This window comes from Colias philodice, chromosome 5 (assembly GCF_061535455.1).
Source record: "Colias philodice isolate Cphi_HAF_F1 chromosome 5, ilColPhil1 Martin Lab GWU primary, whole genome shotgun sequence".
Lineage (NCBI taxonomy): Eukaryota > Metazoa > Arthropoda > Insecta > Lepidoptera > Pieridae > Colias > Colias philodice.
Genome location: NC_143090.1, coordinates 6,167,591 through 6,182,563, shown reverse-complemented (window position 1 = coordinate 6,182,563; position 14,973 = coordinate 6,167,591). Strand labels below are relative to the sequence as shown.

Genomic DNA, 14,973 nt, shown 5'->3' with positions numbered 1-14,973 from the left:
ATATAGTCGCTGTATGACGTACTATGTCAGAATAACAGATTATGGTTAAAATGTCAAATCCAAAGAGTACTATAATAATACGGGTCAAATCCAAAAATTGATCGCCAAATCTCTGACAAAATCCAAATAAGCGCAGAAAAAAAACGTGAAAAAAAAAAGATTTATTTTCTCCACTACATAAACCGAGACATAAAAAGAAATAAACTTTACCAAAAGAAAATATACATTTTAATTGTATATGAAATTTGTATCGTAATTATTGTACAATTAAAGCATATTTTCCGTTATCTATAAATATAGGTATGAAAAATCGTATCATCGTGATTTTGGTTAACCGACAAACTAAAACAGGTTGCGGTTTTTTTCCAGAGCAGTGAATAAATAAATCACGCGAGTAATAAGTATAAAAGCAAAACGTCTGTGTTTCGAATCTAGTTTTCGAAAAACATCGAGGAAAGAATTTTTCTACAAACTCACATAAAATATTAGGTACTTTAGAATCTTGTCATCATGTCTTATAATTTGGGTTTTATTGGAGGAGGTAATATGTCTACATCAATTTTTCAAGGAATAATTAAAAAAGGTAACAATTGTACATATATTATTAAAGTCTATTATTAAGTTAAAAATGATATCTAAAATAATATACTTACAATACTGAAAGCTTTTATTATTATAATAGTAATTAACGTTATATTTATTAATTTGACATTTTTTTTTAAGTTTATATACTTGACTGACCGACTGGTTTGGTTCGTAGTGACCCTGCCTTCCAAGCCAGTGGTGTAAAGTGAAGTGATGAAGAAGTAGATGTCCCATATAGTACAGTTTTACCGATAACATCATTCTTCAAACAATGAATTTATCCTAAGGAGAATATTTCATTTATAAAATCAGTGTGTGCATGCATTGAATGTCAATTCCATTTCATTAAATGCAACCCCATATAAATTACATATTATTCATAATTGAGATTACCTACAAGGCCATAATATGTCTCACACTATTTATTCTTATTTACCATATGATTCAAACTATATTTGTATAGACCTAAATTTTAAAAAATTACTTTTTGTTAGAAGAGTCTGAACCATTTCAAAGTATGTACATAGGTATAATAATAAATTTATGAAAAATAAATCCACTATACATATAAATTGCATTAATAACATAGTTGATTCTTTTTACAGGTGAATTTCCAACTTCTAAAATATGGGTGTCAGGACCACATTTAGAAAATCTTCAGCACTGGAAAGATTGTGGTGCAAATATAACAAATAAAAATGGTGAGGTGTACAGCAATTGTGATGTTGTCTTTTTGGGAGTGAAACCTCAATTTTTAACAAAAGCAATAGATGATTGTGCAAACACTATGCCCAACAACATTGCCACCAAAAAAGTATTAGTTGTTTCAATTCTAGCAGGGATCACAATTGAGCATTTACATAAGGTATGATATGCTTATGAATGTTAACCAATGTTTTTGGGTTTATTTTTAACTCATCCTAATGATACTTTAGTAAATCATTTAGAAATAAACCTAAGAATTTATATTTTAGAAAAAATTCAGTCTTATTTCTATGGGGGTAACAGTGATTAAAACTGATATTCTGTTTCAAATAACATTCCTTTCAGGTTTTAAGTAATCTGCCAGGCGAGAAGCAAGTGATTCGCACATTGCCTAACACACCCATGTCAGTTGGAGCTGGTGCTTGCTTATACTCTCCAGATAGCACAGTTTCAGAACAACAATGCGCAGAATTGGAAAATCTGCTTTCTGGTTGTGGGATCTGTGAAAAGGTTCCGGAACATTATTTGAGCTCTTTGGGATCTCTTACTGGATGCGGTCCTGCTTTTGTAAGTTTCTATAATAGTGGCTGTACTTTTCTGTAAAAACTTTCTAGAAAATTATTAATGAATATTTATGTTAACAAGAATATGTTCTAAAGCTGGACTTTGATCTACTAATTACCAAGACTGTTACAAATCTAATATCTATCTAATCTAATCTAATTAATATATTATAAAGGCGAAAGTTTGTAAGGATGTATGGATGTTTGTTACTCTTTCACGTAAAAACTACTGAACCGATTACAATGAAATTTAACACACATATAGAGGGTAACTTGGATTAACACATAGGATAGGTTTTATCCCGGAAATCCCACGGGAACGGGAACTATGCGGGTTTTCCTTTGCAAACGCGGGCGAAGCCGCGGGCGGAAATCTAGTGCAATAATATTATTCTTACACTTTGATATAAATTTATATATAATAATTGAGTGTTAGTTTGCTAATTGAGTGAAAGTTCTAAAAATTTCAATTTTCTTTTTATTATTATTATTTAGGTAAGAAGTTTTCAAAAAGGTAGAAAAAAAAGGTATGTAGTTAAATATTTAAACTATAATGTAACCATACCATATATTGTTCTAAAATCGAATCAAGTATATCATGTAAATTTTAACACACTAGTGTAAATTGTAATGTCCACATTTATTGTCTTGCAATTCCCGTTTTGATGTGTAAGATGTTAAACATTTAATTATTATATTATAGTATTTAGATTTCGAAGTTTGAAATACTTAAATAATATTTTACATACATAGATAATTTTGCTCTCACATAATCTATACAAAAGTTTTGTGTCCGTTATGTTATACCTTTATTAAATGTTTTACACATAATTCTGATGCTAATGTACCAAGTCTATCTCTGTCATTGCAAAATCTCCATATATATTTATTACCTACATTATTAATTGACAAACATATTATTACTAGAGGTCCGCCGCGGCTTCGCCCGTGGTACATATTTCGCAATAAAAGGTAGCCTATGTCCTTTCTCGGGTATCAAAATATCTCCATACCAAATTTCATGCCAATTGGTTCAGTAGTTTAGGCGTGATTGAGTAACAGACAGACAGACAGAGTTACTTTCGCATTTATAATATTATTCTATGGATTCTTGAATTTCAGATGTACATAGCAATAGAAGCTCTAGCCGACGGTGTAGTGAAGCAAGGCGCGCCGAGAGCTCAAGCGATACGGCTTGCTGCTCAAATGGTTATGGGATCCGGGAAAATGGTCCTCGAGAGTAACAAACATCCTGGATTGTTGAAGGATGAGGTCTGTTCTCCAGGAGGCTCTACCATTGCTGGTGTAGCCGCTTTGGAAGACGGGAAATTTAGGTATGATTTTAGAAAAATAATTTAAAAAAAAAATGTGTGCGTGTACTTTAATAGTGTACACACGTAAGTGAAACTTCTTTATAACCTTATTTAAAAAAAAATAATTTACTATATGCAACTTTACAGAAATACGTCGTATCACGCGTGGTAGGGATAAGAAAAAGATAGCGCGTAACGCAAAAATGTCACGCGTAACGAAAAAATTTTACACAAATTTTTTTTTCAACCCCGATAAAGAAGTTTCACTTCATAAATTTAAAAGTTTTCACATTTTAAGTGGCGAAAGTTATTTATGGAAGTGTGTTATAGTCCTTTTCACCTATGATGATTCCTGTGACACTTCATCGTGTTCCGAATTACGTATTTTATGTTTAAAAAGTCAAAATAATTTTAGTGCATAATATTTTTATTTTATGGCGGCATTATTACCAAAAATATAAAAATGAAACATCTTAAGCTTATAAATCAAAAACAGTATGGTTTAGTTTAATATAATGAAAAATAAAATAAAATAACACAAAAATATAATACCTACGCAATTCGTGTACATGAAATGGATCGTTGAAAAATCATAGAGTTGGAAAATCATATAATCGGCGCCCATCTTGTGATCGTTTGTCAATCGAGTCAATCGTCTGTACGAGTACGTCAGCCTTGTATACAAGTTGCATTTTTATATTGATACTTTACGTGGTATTCTGTTATTTTTACTAATTGTTATTGTTGACTTTTTGTTGCTGTTGTTTGCTAAGTTTCCTTAGTTAATTATTGGCGAAATGCCGAAAAAACTGATTTTGGTACTTTATTCAAATCGATTTCATTTCCATATAGAATATTATCGATTATCGGAAACAATTGATACGATTTCAGTAACCGACATCTCTACACGTGTCAAAAATCGATGTGTCACAGAAATCATCTTAGGTGGAAAGGACTATAGTAAAGTGACAATTAATTAATTAGAACTGGATAAGACTTTAATTTCAAGACTGCTGTTTAAAAATGATTTAAAAATAATCATGTATCAAAAATAATTTAAGTACTCAACACAATCTTGATTATTATTATTAAAGACTAGCTTTCCGCCCGCGGCTTCGCCCGTGTTCTCAAAGAAAAACCCGCATAGTTCCCGTTCCCGTGAGATTTCCGGGATAAAACCTATGCTATGTGTTTCTCCAAGTTACCCTCTATATGTGTGCTAAATTTCATGCAAATACATCCAAGGAATAAAAAGTTTCATACAAACTTCTATCCCCTATTTTACCCCTTTAGGGGATGAATTTTCTAAAATCCTTAGGGGACGCCTACGTTATTGCATGCCAAATTTCAGCCCGATACGTCCAGCGGTTTGGGCTGTGCGTTGATAGATCACTATATCAGTCACCTTTGAGTTTTATATAATATATATAGATATACAAGCTTGATTATAGACAATATTCTGTGATCATTTTTTAAATGGAGAAAAATGTATACTTAATTACATATTTTTTTCAGGGCGACACTCATCAATGCAATGGAAGCTGCTACTCAGAGAACTTTAGAAATGGGTAAAAAGTAAAACTATGAAAATACTCTAATGGATCATGTTATGGGTTTGCTAAATATTTATTTATAATGGAATTATAAATGGCTTAAAAAGCCTACAGTGTATTTTAAGTAGAACATTGTTATCGAAGCACTAATATCAGTATATATACTATAGAGGAATGTTTGACTTAGTAGTTGAGTCCTGCAATTAAGATCAAGTGGTTCTTGTATCACGATCAGAAAAGAGTGCATATATTTTTTTTAAATATACAGTTTATTTTGTTATCCGATTGATAAAGGCAAACATCATGTAGAAATATGTTAAATAATCAAATAGTTCAATAATGTTTCCACAACCTTCATGTAAGGTATGTCACTATATCGCTAAAGGAGGAAGAAATGTAGTTTATTATGAATAAGAATCTCTGACTTTAATGAGATTAGCTATTTTATTTAATTTAAGCTAGTTGAAGAGAAACACATTGTCCTTTCATAACACGCTAATTTTAAATAGATTTTCGAATAATCCTTGTGATTTCTTAATTTTACAGTTTATAAGATCCTACTCATCACAATTAAAAACTCAAAAGTAGTTGGGATTAATAGTTATTATTGTAAAATTATTATTTATATATATTATTCGCATATTTTAACAAGCACCGTTATATTAGTTTTAGTAAATTATTTAAATACTCGAAAAAATCACACTGTTTACCATAGTATTGAAGAAGTCTGTTTTGAATGTATACGTACGTTTGCCTATTTAGGAATATTCTCACATACATCCACATACATATTTAGTGTGTAGATAGTACCTAAGTATTGTATCTTATTATTTTCGAGTACCAAGTACTACTCATTGCCTTTTGAAATTATTTGCATTAATATTATTTTATGTGGTTATACAAATATTAAAGAAATACCATATTTCAATTCTTATAATCAATATTGATTGTTTCCATGGCTAAATATACGGGTAAGTTTTGCTGTAAGTCGTAAGCAATAGTTGTTTTGTAATAAGAAATATTATAGCAAATAAATATCAGTATTCTTTGAATCAAGTATGATATTAATCAATTTTTCACAGAAGTGAAACTGATCTCGGAAAATATGTTTCGTTTTCTATGTTATCAATAAACCTATAGAAACATTGATAACAGAGGAAACATATTTTCTACGATCGGTTTCTCTTTCGTAAACAGTATTTTTTACTCGTATGCCTTAGCATACTTCAATTTGTATGTTTAGCTAAGTGCTGACTTGCACGTACTTACAACTAAAGATATTTGTTTGTTTTTTTTTAAAGAGTAACTGCTTTGAATTTGAAATAAATGTTACTTTTCGAAAAATTGATAGACATTTGGTAAGGTGCTTTGCGACCAACTTTGCACCTCATAACTTTCGTTTGACATATTCTCAGTATTTTTATTTTAAATTCTCAGTAGTTCGTAAAGGAACCGTTGTCACTCATTAAATTTATTTTGAATATTAGGATTTTAAGCGGAATAATAACACAAAACAATAATGTTTTAAAATAAAATATAATATGTAATAGTAATACATATGTGATATGGCGGTTTATAATATGAAAATATTGGCTTTGGATATATGTACTTACATAAAATATTAAATATTTAAATAAAATTTGAATGAAATCATTTTTTTTATTTATTAAGTTACTCAAATGCGGTGTTATAACACACGTATTAAAAACAATATTTTGTAGTACATACATTTTTTTTATCTTACGGTCCGCAAACATTTCATTTATACATACTAGAACTGAATACTCAATAGATAAATATTAAACTTCCTTTTTAGTAATCAGATTAATAGATTACACGGTAATTTATGTTGCTACTATCAATAAAAAACAGAAAGGACTTCGCACATTCCTAGCTCGATAAAACAAATTCAAATGGAATGGCATGTATAGTAGAATTAATTTATCAAAATATATTTGGATAGCATGTTGTTAGTTTTAAATAATGAATCGCATAATCTAATTTATTTAAAGAATAATCATTTAAGAATATATACCTACATACCTTATTAGGAACCGAATAATTCATTTATAAGGTAATATATCCGAATAATTTATTTTATATATCAAACTATAAACTAACAGAACTTTAGATAGGTACCTACCATAATTTATAAGCTTTAAAATATACGATTAGTTCGTATTTAATATCTTTAAATAAATATTTTGGTTAACATTAAACTATCTTTGTATTTAGTATTTACATTAGTTATTATTTATTGTACAAACCAGGATCACACATTAATAATATTACATCTAGTTATAGGGTATGCAAAATACAACAGGCGGCCTATAGTTATAAGACAATCTCTTCTCAATCTCCAGTCAATCAAATCTGTAAGGACATTTAAGTATAGTGACATCACGACGGCATCCATGTCATTTATTGATAATACCAGTTAGAATACAAAATAAATCTCCTTTAGGTTCTGTATTTTTCTTTCCTTTGCTTGCACTCACTATCTTTAAGGTAGCTAAGCGTCAATTTTCTGATTATAATCATCATTAATTAGCAATTACGTTCTTAAAATGGACGGATATTATGTAACATACAGTTTGTTTCTTCTATTTTTTATCGTCACATCTTAGATAAATCTTCCTTGTTGTTTGTTTAGGCGTGAAGGGATGATAGGGATGCACGCAGACCGATCGTCTTGTAAATATAAAAAGGGACATTCGCCGAGCCAACCCCACGCCGATATCGATACTTTTGTGTCTCGGCATATCAGCTGGAATCATTTGTTCCTCATCTTCGTCGTTACTTACACAGCTCAATTTCCTTAACCTGTGTCGCACTTGGCTCATACTTGGCACCAGACGTATAGTCGGTAGTTTCCAAAAAAAAGAACGACTTCTTTCATTTCTTCTACGATTCGGTTTGGGCTCCAATAGGGTAAATTTTTCAGCTTTAAACGGCTTAACACAGTCTGTGGTAGTTTCTGCTAAAGCGATTAAAGCGTAGTCTTCACCACTCATCGCTTTGTTTTCGCATTTTTATTGCGATGTATTATTTTAATTCGAGTATCAGCTACGCGCCGTGTTCGCGTATCACACCACAGTAAATCCTTATTTAATTTTGGCATTGATTGAGTATGACGCGCTCTCGCGATAAGATTACCAGGATTACACTGATTAATTTTATGATTTTCTGCTCACATTGTTTGGGTGTTTTTTTACAATTTTATATAATATTTGTAACATGTAATAAATGTCGTATTGATTTATTGTTCACATGTAGAAATCCTGATGTTCAATATTTTATATTATGTACAGTTAATTACATAATAATATGTTATAAGATACTGAACAATAAACTGTATGATTGGAACTATTATGTTCTTCCCAACTTTAGTTGCCTTCAGGCTTCAGTGCCTGGAATAAAAAGAAAACTGTCCGAGCAAGGGAAATAAGCCACAATAAGCGAATTCAAATGCAAACAACCCCAATTTTTTTTCTGTCGATAACGCTAACTCATTTCAAGGGCACCTTTGCACAATATCTTCTCCTATTCTTTAATATTATATCATTATTGAAAGACTTATTGTGTCAGGCGTCACAAGCTAGACAAAAATGAAATTATTTACCTCCTATGCTTAGCTCGGAGGCCGGAGCTCCTATGTATAAAAATCAAAGCGTGTTAAAAATATGACGGCACTAAACACATTTAACTAATCAATCGTTTTCAATTTTAATTAACGTAAGTAATTGTAATAAAATATTCCCCTTGGAAATGAAACGGCGCGGTATGTTAGTAATTTAAATAATGTGTGTACCTTATATGTATATTTATGGCCTTTGTGTGAGTTCTATTACTGTTGCTTTAGTTCATTGTACACGCGATACTAGAAAGAATCGAGCGCTTGTTATTTCATTTTGTACTTTTTACTTAGAGAATCTAGTAGATAGTGTTTGATAAAATGTAGTTTGATTTTAATTAAAACTAAACGCCTTTATAAAAGTAAAAGCAAAATTACTTAATGTAAGTTTGAAATAAAGTATTGAAGGTGCCGAAATATTGTTACGTTAGTAAGTCCGTAACTTCTACATTTTAGTATTTATTGATTGGTTTCGCGGTTCGCCAAAGAAAATCGAAGTTGTCCTCGTGTTCAGTAACCGTGATATGGTTGCAATACCTTCCTGTTTTGTTTCTAAGGTCATTTTGTGAGTAACTAGTATGAATAGCGTAAAATTTTAAATTTAATTGTCACCATACTTAGTTAATTAATTGCAACATCACTTTAATGTTGAAATAAATTATATAGGTATCTTCCAATAACGAATTAGAATGTATTTTGCAACACAGTAATTGATGATTACAAACATTGTCATGTTCGGTTACCGTTTATTGAATATTTAATTTAAGTGACGTTATTAGACATAACCGGACACAGCGTAGTCAAAATTACATCAGTTCTGCGTAATATTTCCTCATTACGAAGTAGCCAAACAGAAATACACTCATGCACAATAATATGAATCATAATATGAAAGCCCACATACTATAGTTGAAACACAATTTTAATCGTACAATTTTCAAAGGTATTGTTTAACAATTAAGATAACGTTTCTAATGACGCATTTAAATTACTTTGAAACGAGAGTTGCTATTAAAGTTAATTTGTAAAGTATTTCAAATAAAATATTCTTATAGTATTGTTCGTATCGGAGCAAGGTTGTCGTTACGAATTCATTTTCCGCTTGCATTGCGTGGGCTATATTTATCCTTTTCATTCACGTGGTGAGTGCTTTGGTTAGACAGAGGAGGTATAAGTCAATGAAAAATATTGGCTTGTGCGCAAGCGGCCGCATCACAGTTTTTCCCGCAGTGTGACAAACAAGTGCTAACAAACATTTTATTTTCTCGGGCCGCTAGGTGCATTATTGTTTTAATTATATTGTAAATTGAATATTACTTTTGGCTCGATAAGGTAAGAAATACATACATTCATAAATATTAATGCTTTAGCTCACTATAATTGGTCGTCCACTATCATGTAGATAGGCTTACATTTTTTGAAATATTATCATCGATTATTATCTTCTTAAATTATTATTTGTTAGTGTCACCGATTGAAATCTTTAACAAATTAAATATCTTTTACTATGAACATTAAATGAACGTTTATTAAAGTAGATAAAATGCATATCTAAGTGTATATGATTAAAGATTTTTTCGTTAATTTTAAAAAGATTGCGTTCATGTTTATAACAATTAATTTTAATATGAGTCACTACTCTCTGTCTCTACATATAGTGCTAGCTACATAGGTACGTACAGTGTACACGATGTACCTGACTTCGTTAGTTTATTGAAGCTTGCAAAGGAAGCTCATAAACAATAAATAGGCATTATCTTTTATCAAAAGATAACAGCATATTTGGCTTTTGATAAAAGTAAAGTAGTTATAATTCCCAGTATCAACACGACTCTACATTGCGATTTTCGAATTTACCCAGCTACAAATAGAATTGGTAATAGTATGGCAATAAAACCAACACTAAACACAGAACAAGCCTTAGTACGAAGTGATAAGTTGATATCACGAGGCATATCATTAGTCACACACATAATATATATGTGTTTTAGTTAAAGGCGCGACGTAACATCATGGGGCTGTGCTTCTCACTCGATTGTGGGGATTGTGATGGTTGTGACTGTGTGAATCCCTGCTGCTTGGCTTTGACGGCGTGTTGCTGCATCCCGTGCCTGTGCCCGAACGCTTGCGGTCAGCAAAGGCAACAGCCGCCGCAGACTGTGATAATACAGCAGCCACCTGTTGTTATCGACAACCCGCCCCCGGGCTATCCACACCCGCCGCCGCCTGGCGGGTATCCCGGCTACCCGGGTTATCCCCCTCAAGGAGGCTACCCACCGCCACCACCACAAGGAGGCTACCCCGGCTACCCTTCATATAGATGAACAGATTCTCAATTAAATAGTTAAGGTAAGTTTTGCACCTGTGGACGACCGCATTTCACACAAAATGTTGTATCCACTTCTAATGCTTAATTTTTCACGCTTGCCATACAATTACATAAACACTTAGGTAGATATAGAACTAACATTTGTAAGTAAAATTTGGTTTCAATAAAACATACAGGTATATACGTAATACAAAATTGATAATAATGCCAAGCGGATATTGCTTACGTTCACCTACCTGATAAGCAGAAAAATTGCCTCATCAGTTTCCCCTTTAACGATTAGTTAAAAATTTAACTACTTGTACGTATAGCGTTTGAAATTTTGTGATTAGGAATATCTTCTGTCATTTTCCAGTCTTAGAACGAGTAGTGTCATACGGCATACCACATAGAATGTAATATGTATTAATTACTATTGTTTATTCTATATAATATGCAAAAGACCTCAACGTCATTTTTGTTAGAGAATGGCTAATATTGTTCTCATATCAATAACAAACCTATATGTACCGATAAATAATGTTTCTCATATACACATTAGCATACCTCCATATATTTTGTGTTTACATCGTGGCCACGTCATCGTTTTTACCTTGACACTTCCATTTCTTACCATGTACTGTACTGACTGTACTGTATAAGGTATCGCTTAAAGTATGTCGACTTAAATTAGTTCAAGAGTATCTACTTCTTAACTCATTTTTGTCTTTAGAGATATTTTTATATATTTTATAGCACAAATTATATAAGTACAAAGTAAGTAGCTATCGTATTAAATTTCCGATAAAAGTCAATAAAATAATTCCATATAATTGTTAAGTTATCAAGGTAATTGTACCGTTAGTAAAGATAAATATAATTTATCAATAAATTTATCAGTTAAGCCAAACTTATCTGCTTCTTTTGAGTCATTATGATTTTACGATGTATTTTAAGTAGGTATAACAAACAATCAGGCAAGTACAGTATACAGCTGTTATATATCTGACAAATTCCCGAAGAATATTTTGAACATAAAAAATAGGTAACTAAATAGTTTATTTAGGGTAAACTAGTCAAGAACTAACTCAATTATCTAGCAATCTTAAATTATTAAAAAAAAATGTATTACACTTAAAAACTTTTGACCATGGAAGTTAACGCTACGTGACTGAATCGAAGGCTCATTGATAATACGTTTTCAAACGAGAAAATCTTAGTAATATTTGAACATATTTTTTAATATGATCCTTTATATTTTTATGACATGGTCGTCTCTACGTCTCTAATTTTTTTCCGAAGACAATCTTGACCATTTTGTCATTAATGTTTTAAAGCAGTTCACTGCAGCCTTTAGAAATATAGAATTCTCTATCTAGAGCCACCGATCAGCCTATCAATGTTTTAATCAATCTATGCCTTTTCACAATTGCGTATGATGAACCTAATGGCTAATACTAGCATTCCTAAATTCCAGGATGGGTTGTAACATATCATGTCGTCCGTGCTGCTGCTGCTGCATCCCGTGTCTCTGCTGCGACTGCTGCTCCGAGCCGCCGCCCCGCACCGTGGTGCACCACACCACCACGGTCGTGCAAGTGCCTCCCCGCCAAAGACCTAGCCATGAACCACCACCACCTTATAGATAGTTATTTACGATATTTACAATATGCAAAACCAGATAAAACATTTATATACCCCTTTTACAATTTTCTTGTCCCTTGGAGACAACTCAACTGAATTTAAAGCTTGGATTATATAGATAGAGCTGGATAACTACGTCAAAAACCGTCCAATTACTATAAAATATTATATGCTTATGTGGGTTACAACCAAATACAAATGGTACGTCATAGCGCACTTGAGTCATATTTTGTAATTCTCTCTTGAGTGAACATGCCGGGTTTGTCTGCCATCAGTTGGCTCACATTTTGTAACACCGGTTCAAAAAATATAAACCTATCCACATAGATAAAAGTTAAAGGTTTTGTGTATTGGTTAAATAACATAAAGGATTGAAATATAAATATATTTATTTATTAGTATTAAAAATTTACGTTCCAAAATATAGAGATTGTGCTATTCCTGGTACCACCAGGACTACTACATATATGTATAAAAATAGGTGGTCGAATTTAAATATCAGACAAGACTACAAATTTAGTGAAGGTTATCTTTATGTTAATTTATATTAGTTTTGAAGCATTAAATATCTATTGCTCAATAATTACAAATAAATACAATCTACATCAAATGATAGCAGCATATTATATTTATCATTAGAAAATAATAGTGTTTAGGTTAAGTGTTTTTAAATATTTATTCATAATTATACAATCAAATTTCTTAATAATAATTGTAAACGATAATCATTTAAATTTTTATTCATGTGGCAACTGGCAGCATCTAAGCCAATCATTTAAAATAAAAATGTTGGCTTGATACTTCGCTTGTTGAACTGGGTTGTTAATATTTTTGTTAGTTATTTTTGTTTTACCAATATTTTTATTATTGGAGATAATATAATATTTCATGTTTTTATTTTAAATTTCTGTTTCTCATTCCTTTGTTACAATTTATAGCATTTAGTTGCTTTTGTTGTATTTTTGCATAGGATAATTTATTTTAAGAATTATAAATGTAAACCTAATTTATCATAATGTGATACACATGTAAATAAATATAATTGTTTCATAACATTGTAAACTTTGTACTAATCTTTCTATTTAGATTATGAACACTGCTTAATAAAACAATTGAATTAAAATGTTTATGTTTGAAACAAATTTTAAATCTAAAAAATAAATAATTTTTTACCACATTGACTTTTATTTAATTAAAATAGTTATAAAATTTTGATTCCACGAACTAGATAAAACGACTATTTGGTACGATTTACACGATGTCAACAAAAATCAGTCATCTGTGAGTTCGGATATCACTCAAAAATAACATCGGAGATAAGAGCTTATCTCTAGATATCCTCATCACACATAAGTTATAGTCAGATAGATTCAGAAGTGGTATCGAAATGGGGCTGTGTATTTCTTTTGACTGCGGGGACTGTGAAGTTTGTGTGAACCCTTGTTGTATGGCTCTCACGGCGCTATGTTGTGTGCCGTGTCTCTGTCCGAACGCGTGTGGGCAGCAGCAGCCGCCTCAAACGGTTGTTATAGCGCAACCGCCGGTTGTTATTGACAACCAACCACCTATGTATCCTCCGCCTCCGCCGGGAGGTTATCCGGGATATCCTGTTGCGAGATAAGCCTTATAAATTATATTTAGGTGAGTGACCAGTAGGTTTAAGAGACTTGATTCTGGTGCGGTTTATTTGATTACCCAAAAGGCACAATAAATACAAGATCTTCAATAAACATTTATCTTTCTGTGCTTATTTGACACTGAACTAATGCTAAACAACTGAAACGATTGTCTTTAGATGGATTCAGGAATGCTTTAGATTTACGTTTCGAACGCAAGCACAGCGGGCAAAACCAAGTACGCTAGTAGGTACCTCAGAATATTTCATCTTCTAATCTAATCAACTTTCTCCATAGATTTTTTGTTAGATATAATGTTTTTCATTTCAGATATTTATTCACATCGTTTGCCGCTTCGACACCTCATCGAAATACAAATGAAATGTGTTCCAAGCATCATTCCAATGGAAGACCTATGATAAATATTCTAAATAACAATAAATTGTTAAAATTGTGTATAAGAAAGTTGATCAATTGATTTTCTATGCATATTGACAAAACTTTGTTTATAAAGATTAAAAATTTGTAAAATCATAAGGAAATTTTCGTGTTTGTGATTCATTTGTTATCTTCACCTACCAATAACAAACTGATGGATGTTAGTGATTATGTTTCAATTAAAAAATACTGGATTAATTTTTTTTTATTACGTTTTTTTTATTACGCCGTATACCTCGCGGGCCTCATACGCGAAACCCGCGAGGTATAACTACGGCGCTTTACGAAAAACAAGTATTTTTTGAAATTTAAATACTTATATCTTTTTTACAAAAATATTGCACCTATAGGTAAACAAATATAAACATAAAAAAGCAAAATTTATGATATTTTTAAAAGCCTATTTATGTTGTTTAAAATATTTAAAAAATGTGTCCGTGTGTCTGCATGTGCGGATACTGTAATAGGTATATGGTCACGATAAAGAGCGGAATACTTCACTTATCTAGTTATGTTTTTTGATTTTTCATATGTCTCACTATTTCAAGGAAAAGGGGCGGCCTATCACTTTTCACATTAAAGGGGTCATTAGTTAATAAAATAAAATAATTATC

The 14,973-nt window shown here is 31.4% G+C and overlaps 2 protein-coding genes and 1 long non-coding RNA gene across 5 annotated transcripts in view; all 3 read left to right on the top strand.

Moving 5' to 3' along the window:
- Window positions 1–14,973, top strand: part of LOC149488470 (uncharacterized) — a 129,270-nt gene that overhangs the window by 113,071 nt on the left and 1,226 nt on the right. The window lies entirely within an intron of this gene.
- Window positions 90–6,340, top strand: P5cr (Pyrroline 5-carboyxlate reductase). 3 transcript variants are annotated; one of them, XM_089695603.1, is made up of 6 exons: window positions 90–300; window positions 375–583; window positions 1,191–1,450; window positions 1,636–1,857; window positions 2,976–3,187; window positions 4,682–6,340. In XM_089695603.1, exons 2-6 carry the CDS (start codon window positions 511–513, stop codon window positions 4,743–4,745), a joined length of 831 nt encoding a protein of 276 aa, XP_089551729.1. In that variant the 5' UTR covers window positions 90–300; window positions 375–510; the 3' UTR covers window positions 4,746–6,340. The 3 variants fall into 3 exon arrangements, with proteins under 3 accessions (XP_089551729.1, XP_089551728.1, XP_089551727.1); XM_089695602.1 differs by having other exon boundaries at window positions 370–583; XM_089695601.1 differs by having other exon boundaries at window positions 90–583.
- On the top strand, window positions 8,717–13,433 carry LOC149488471 (uncharacterized). Its single transcript, XM_089695600.1, has 3 exons — window positions 8,717–8,736; window positions 10,345–10,702; window positions 12,139–13,433. Exon 2 carries the CDS (start codon window positions 10,366–10,368, stop codon window positions 10,675–10,677), a length of 312 nt encoding a protein of 103 aa, XP_089551726.1. The 5' UTR covers window positions 8,717–8,736; window positions 10,345–10,365; the 3' UTR covers window positions 10,678–10,702; window positions 12,139–13,433.

Bases quoted from the DNA above. Each gene is read 5' to 3' on its own strand.
- P5cr (XM_089695603.1), top strand. From the start codon at position 511: ATGTCTTATAATTTGGGTTTTATTGGAGGAGGTAATATGTCTACATCA. The intron at 584-1,190 runs GTAACAATTGTA...TTCTTTTTACAG, and splicing joins TCAAGGAATAATTAAAAAAG to GTGAATTTCCAACTTCTAAA. The intron at 1,451-1,635 runs GTATGATATGCT...CATTCCTTTCAG, and splicing joins CAATTGAGCATTTACATAAG to GTTTTAAGTAATCTGCCAGG.
- LOC149488471 (XM_089695600.1), top strand. From the start codon at position 10,366: ATGGGGCTGTGCTTCTCACTCGATTGTGGGGATTGTGATGGTTGTGAC.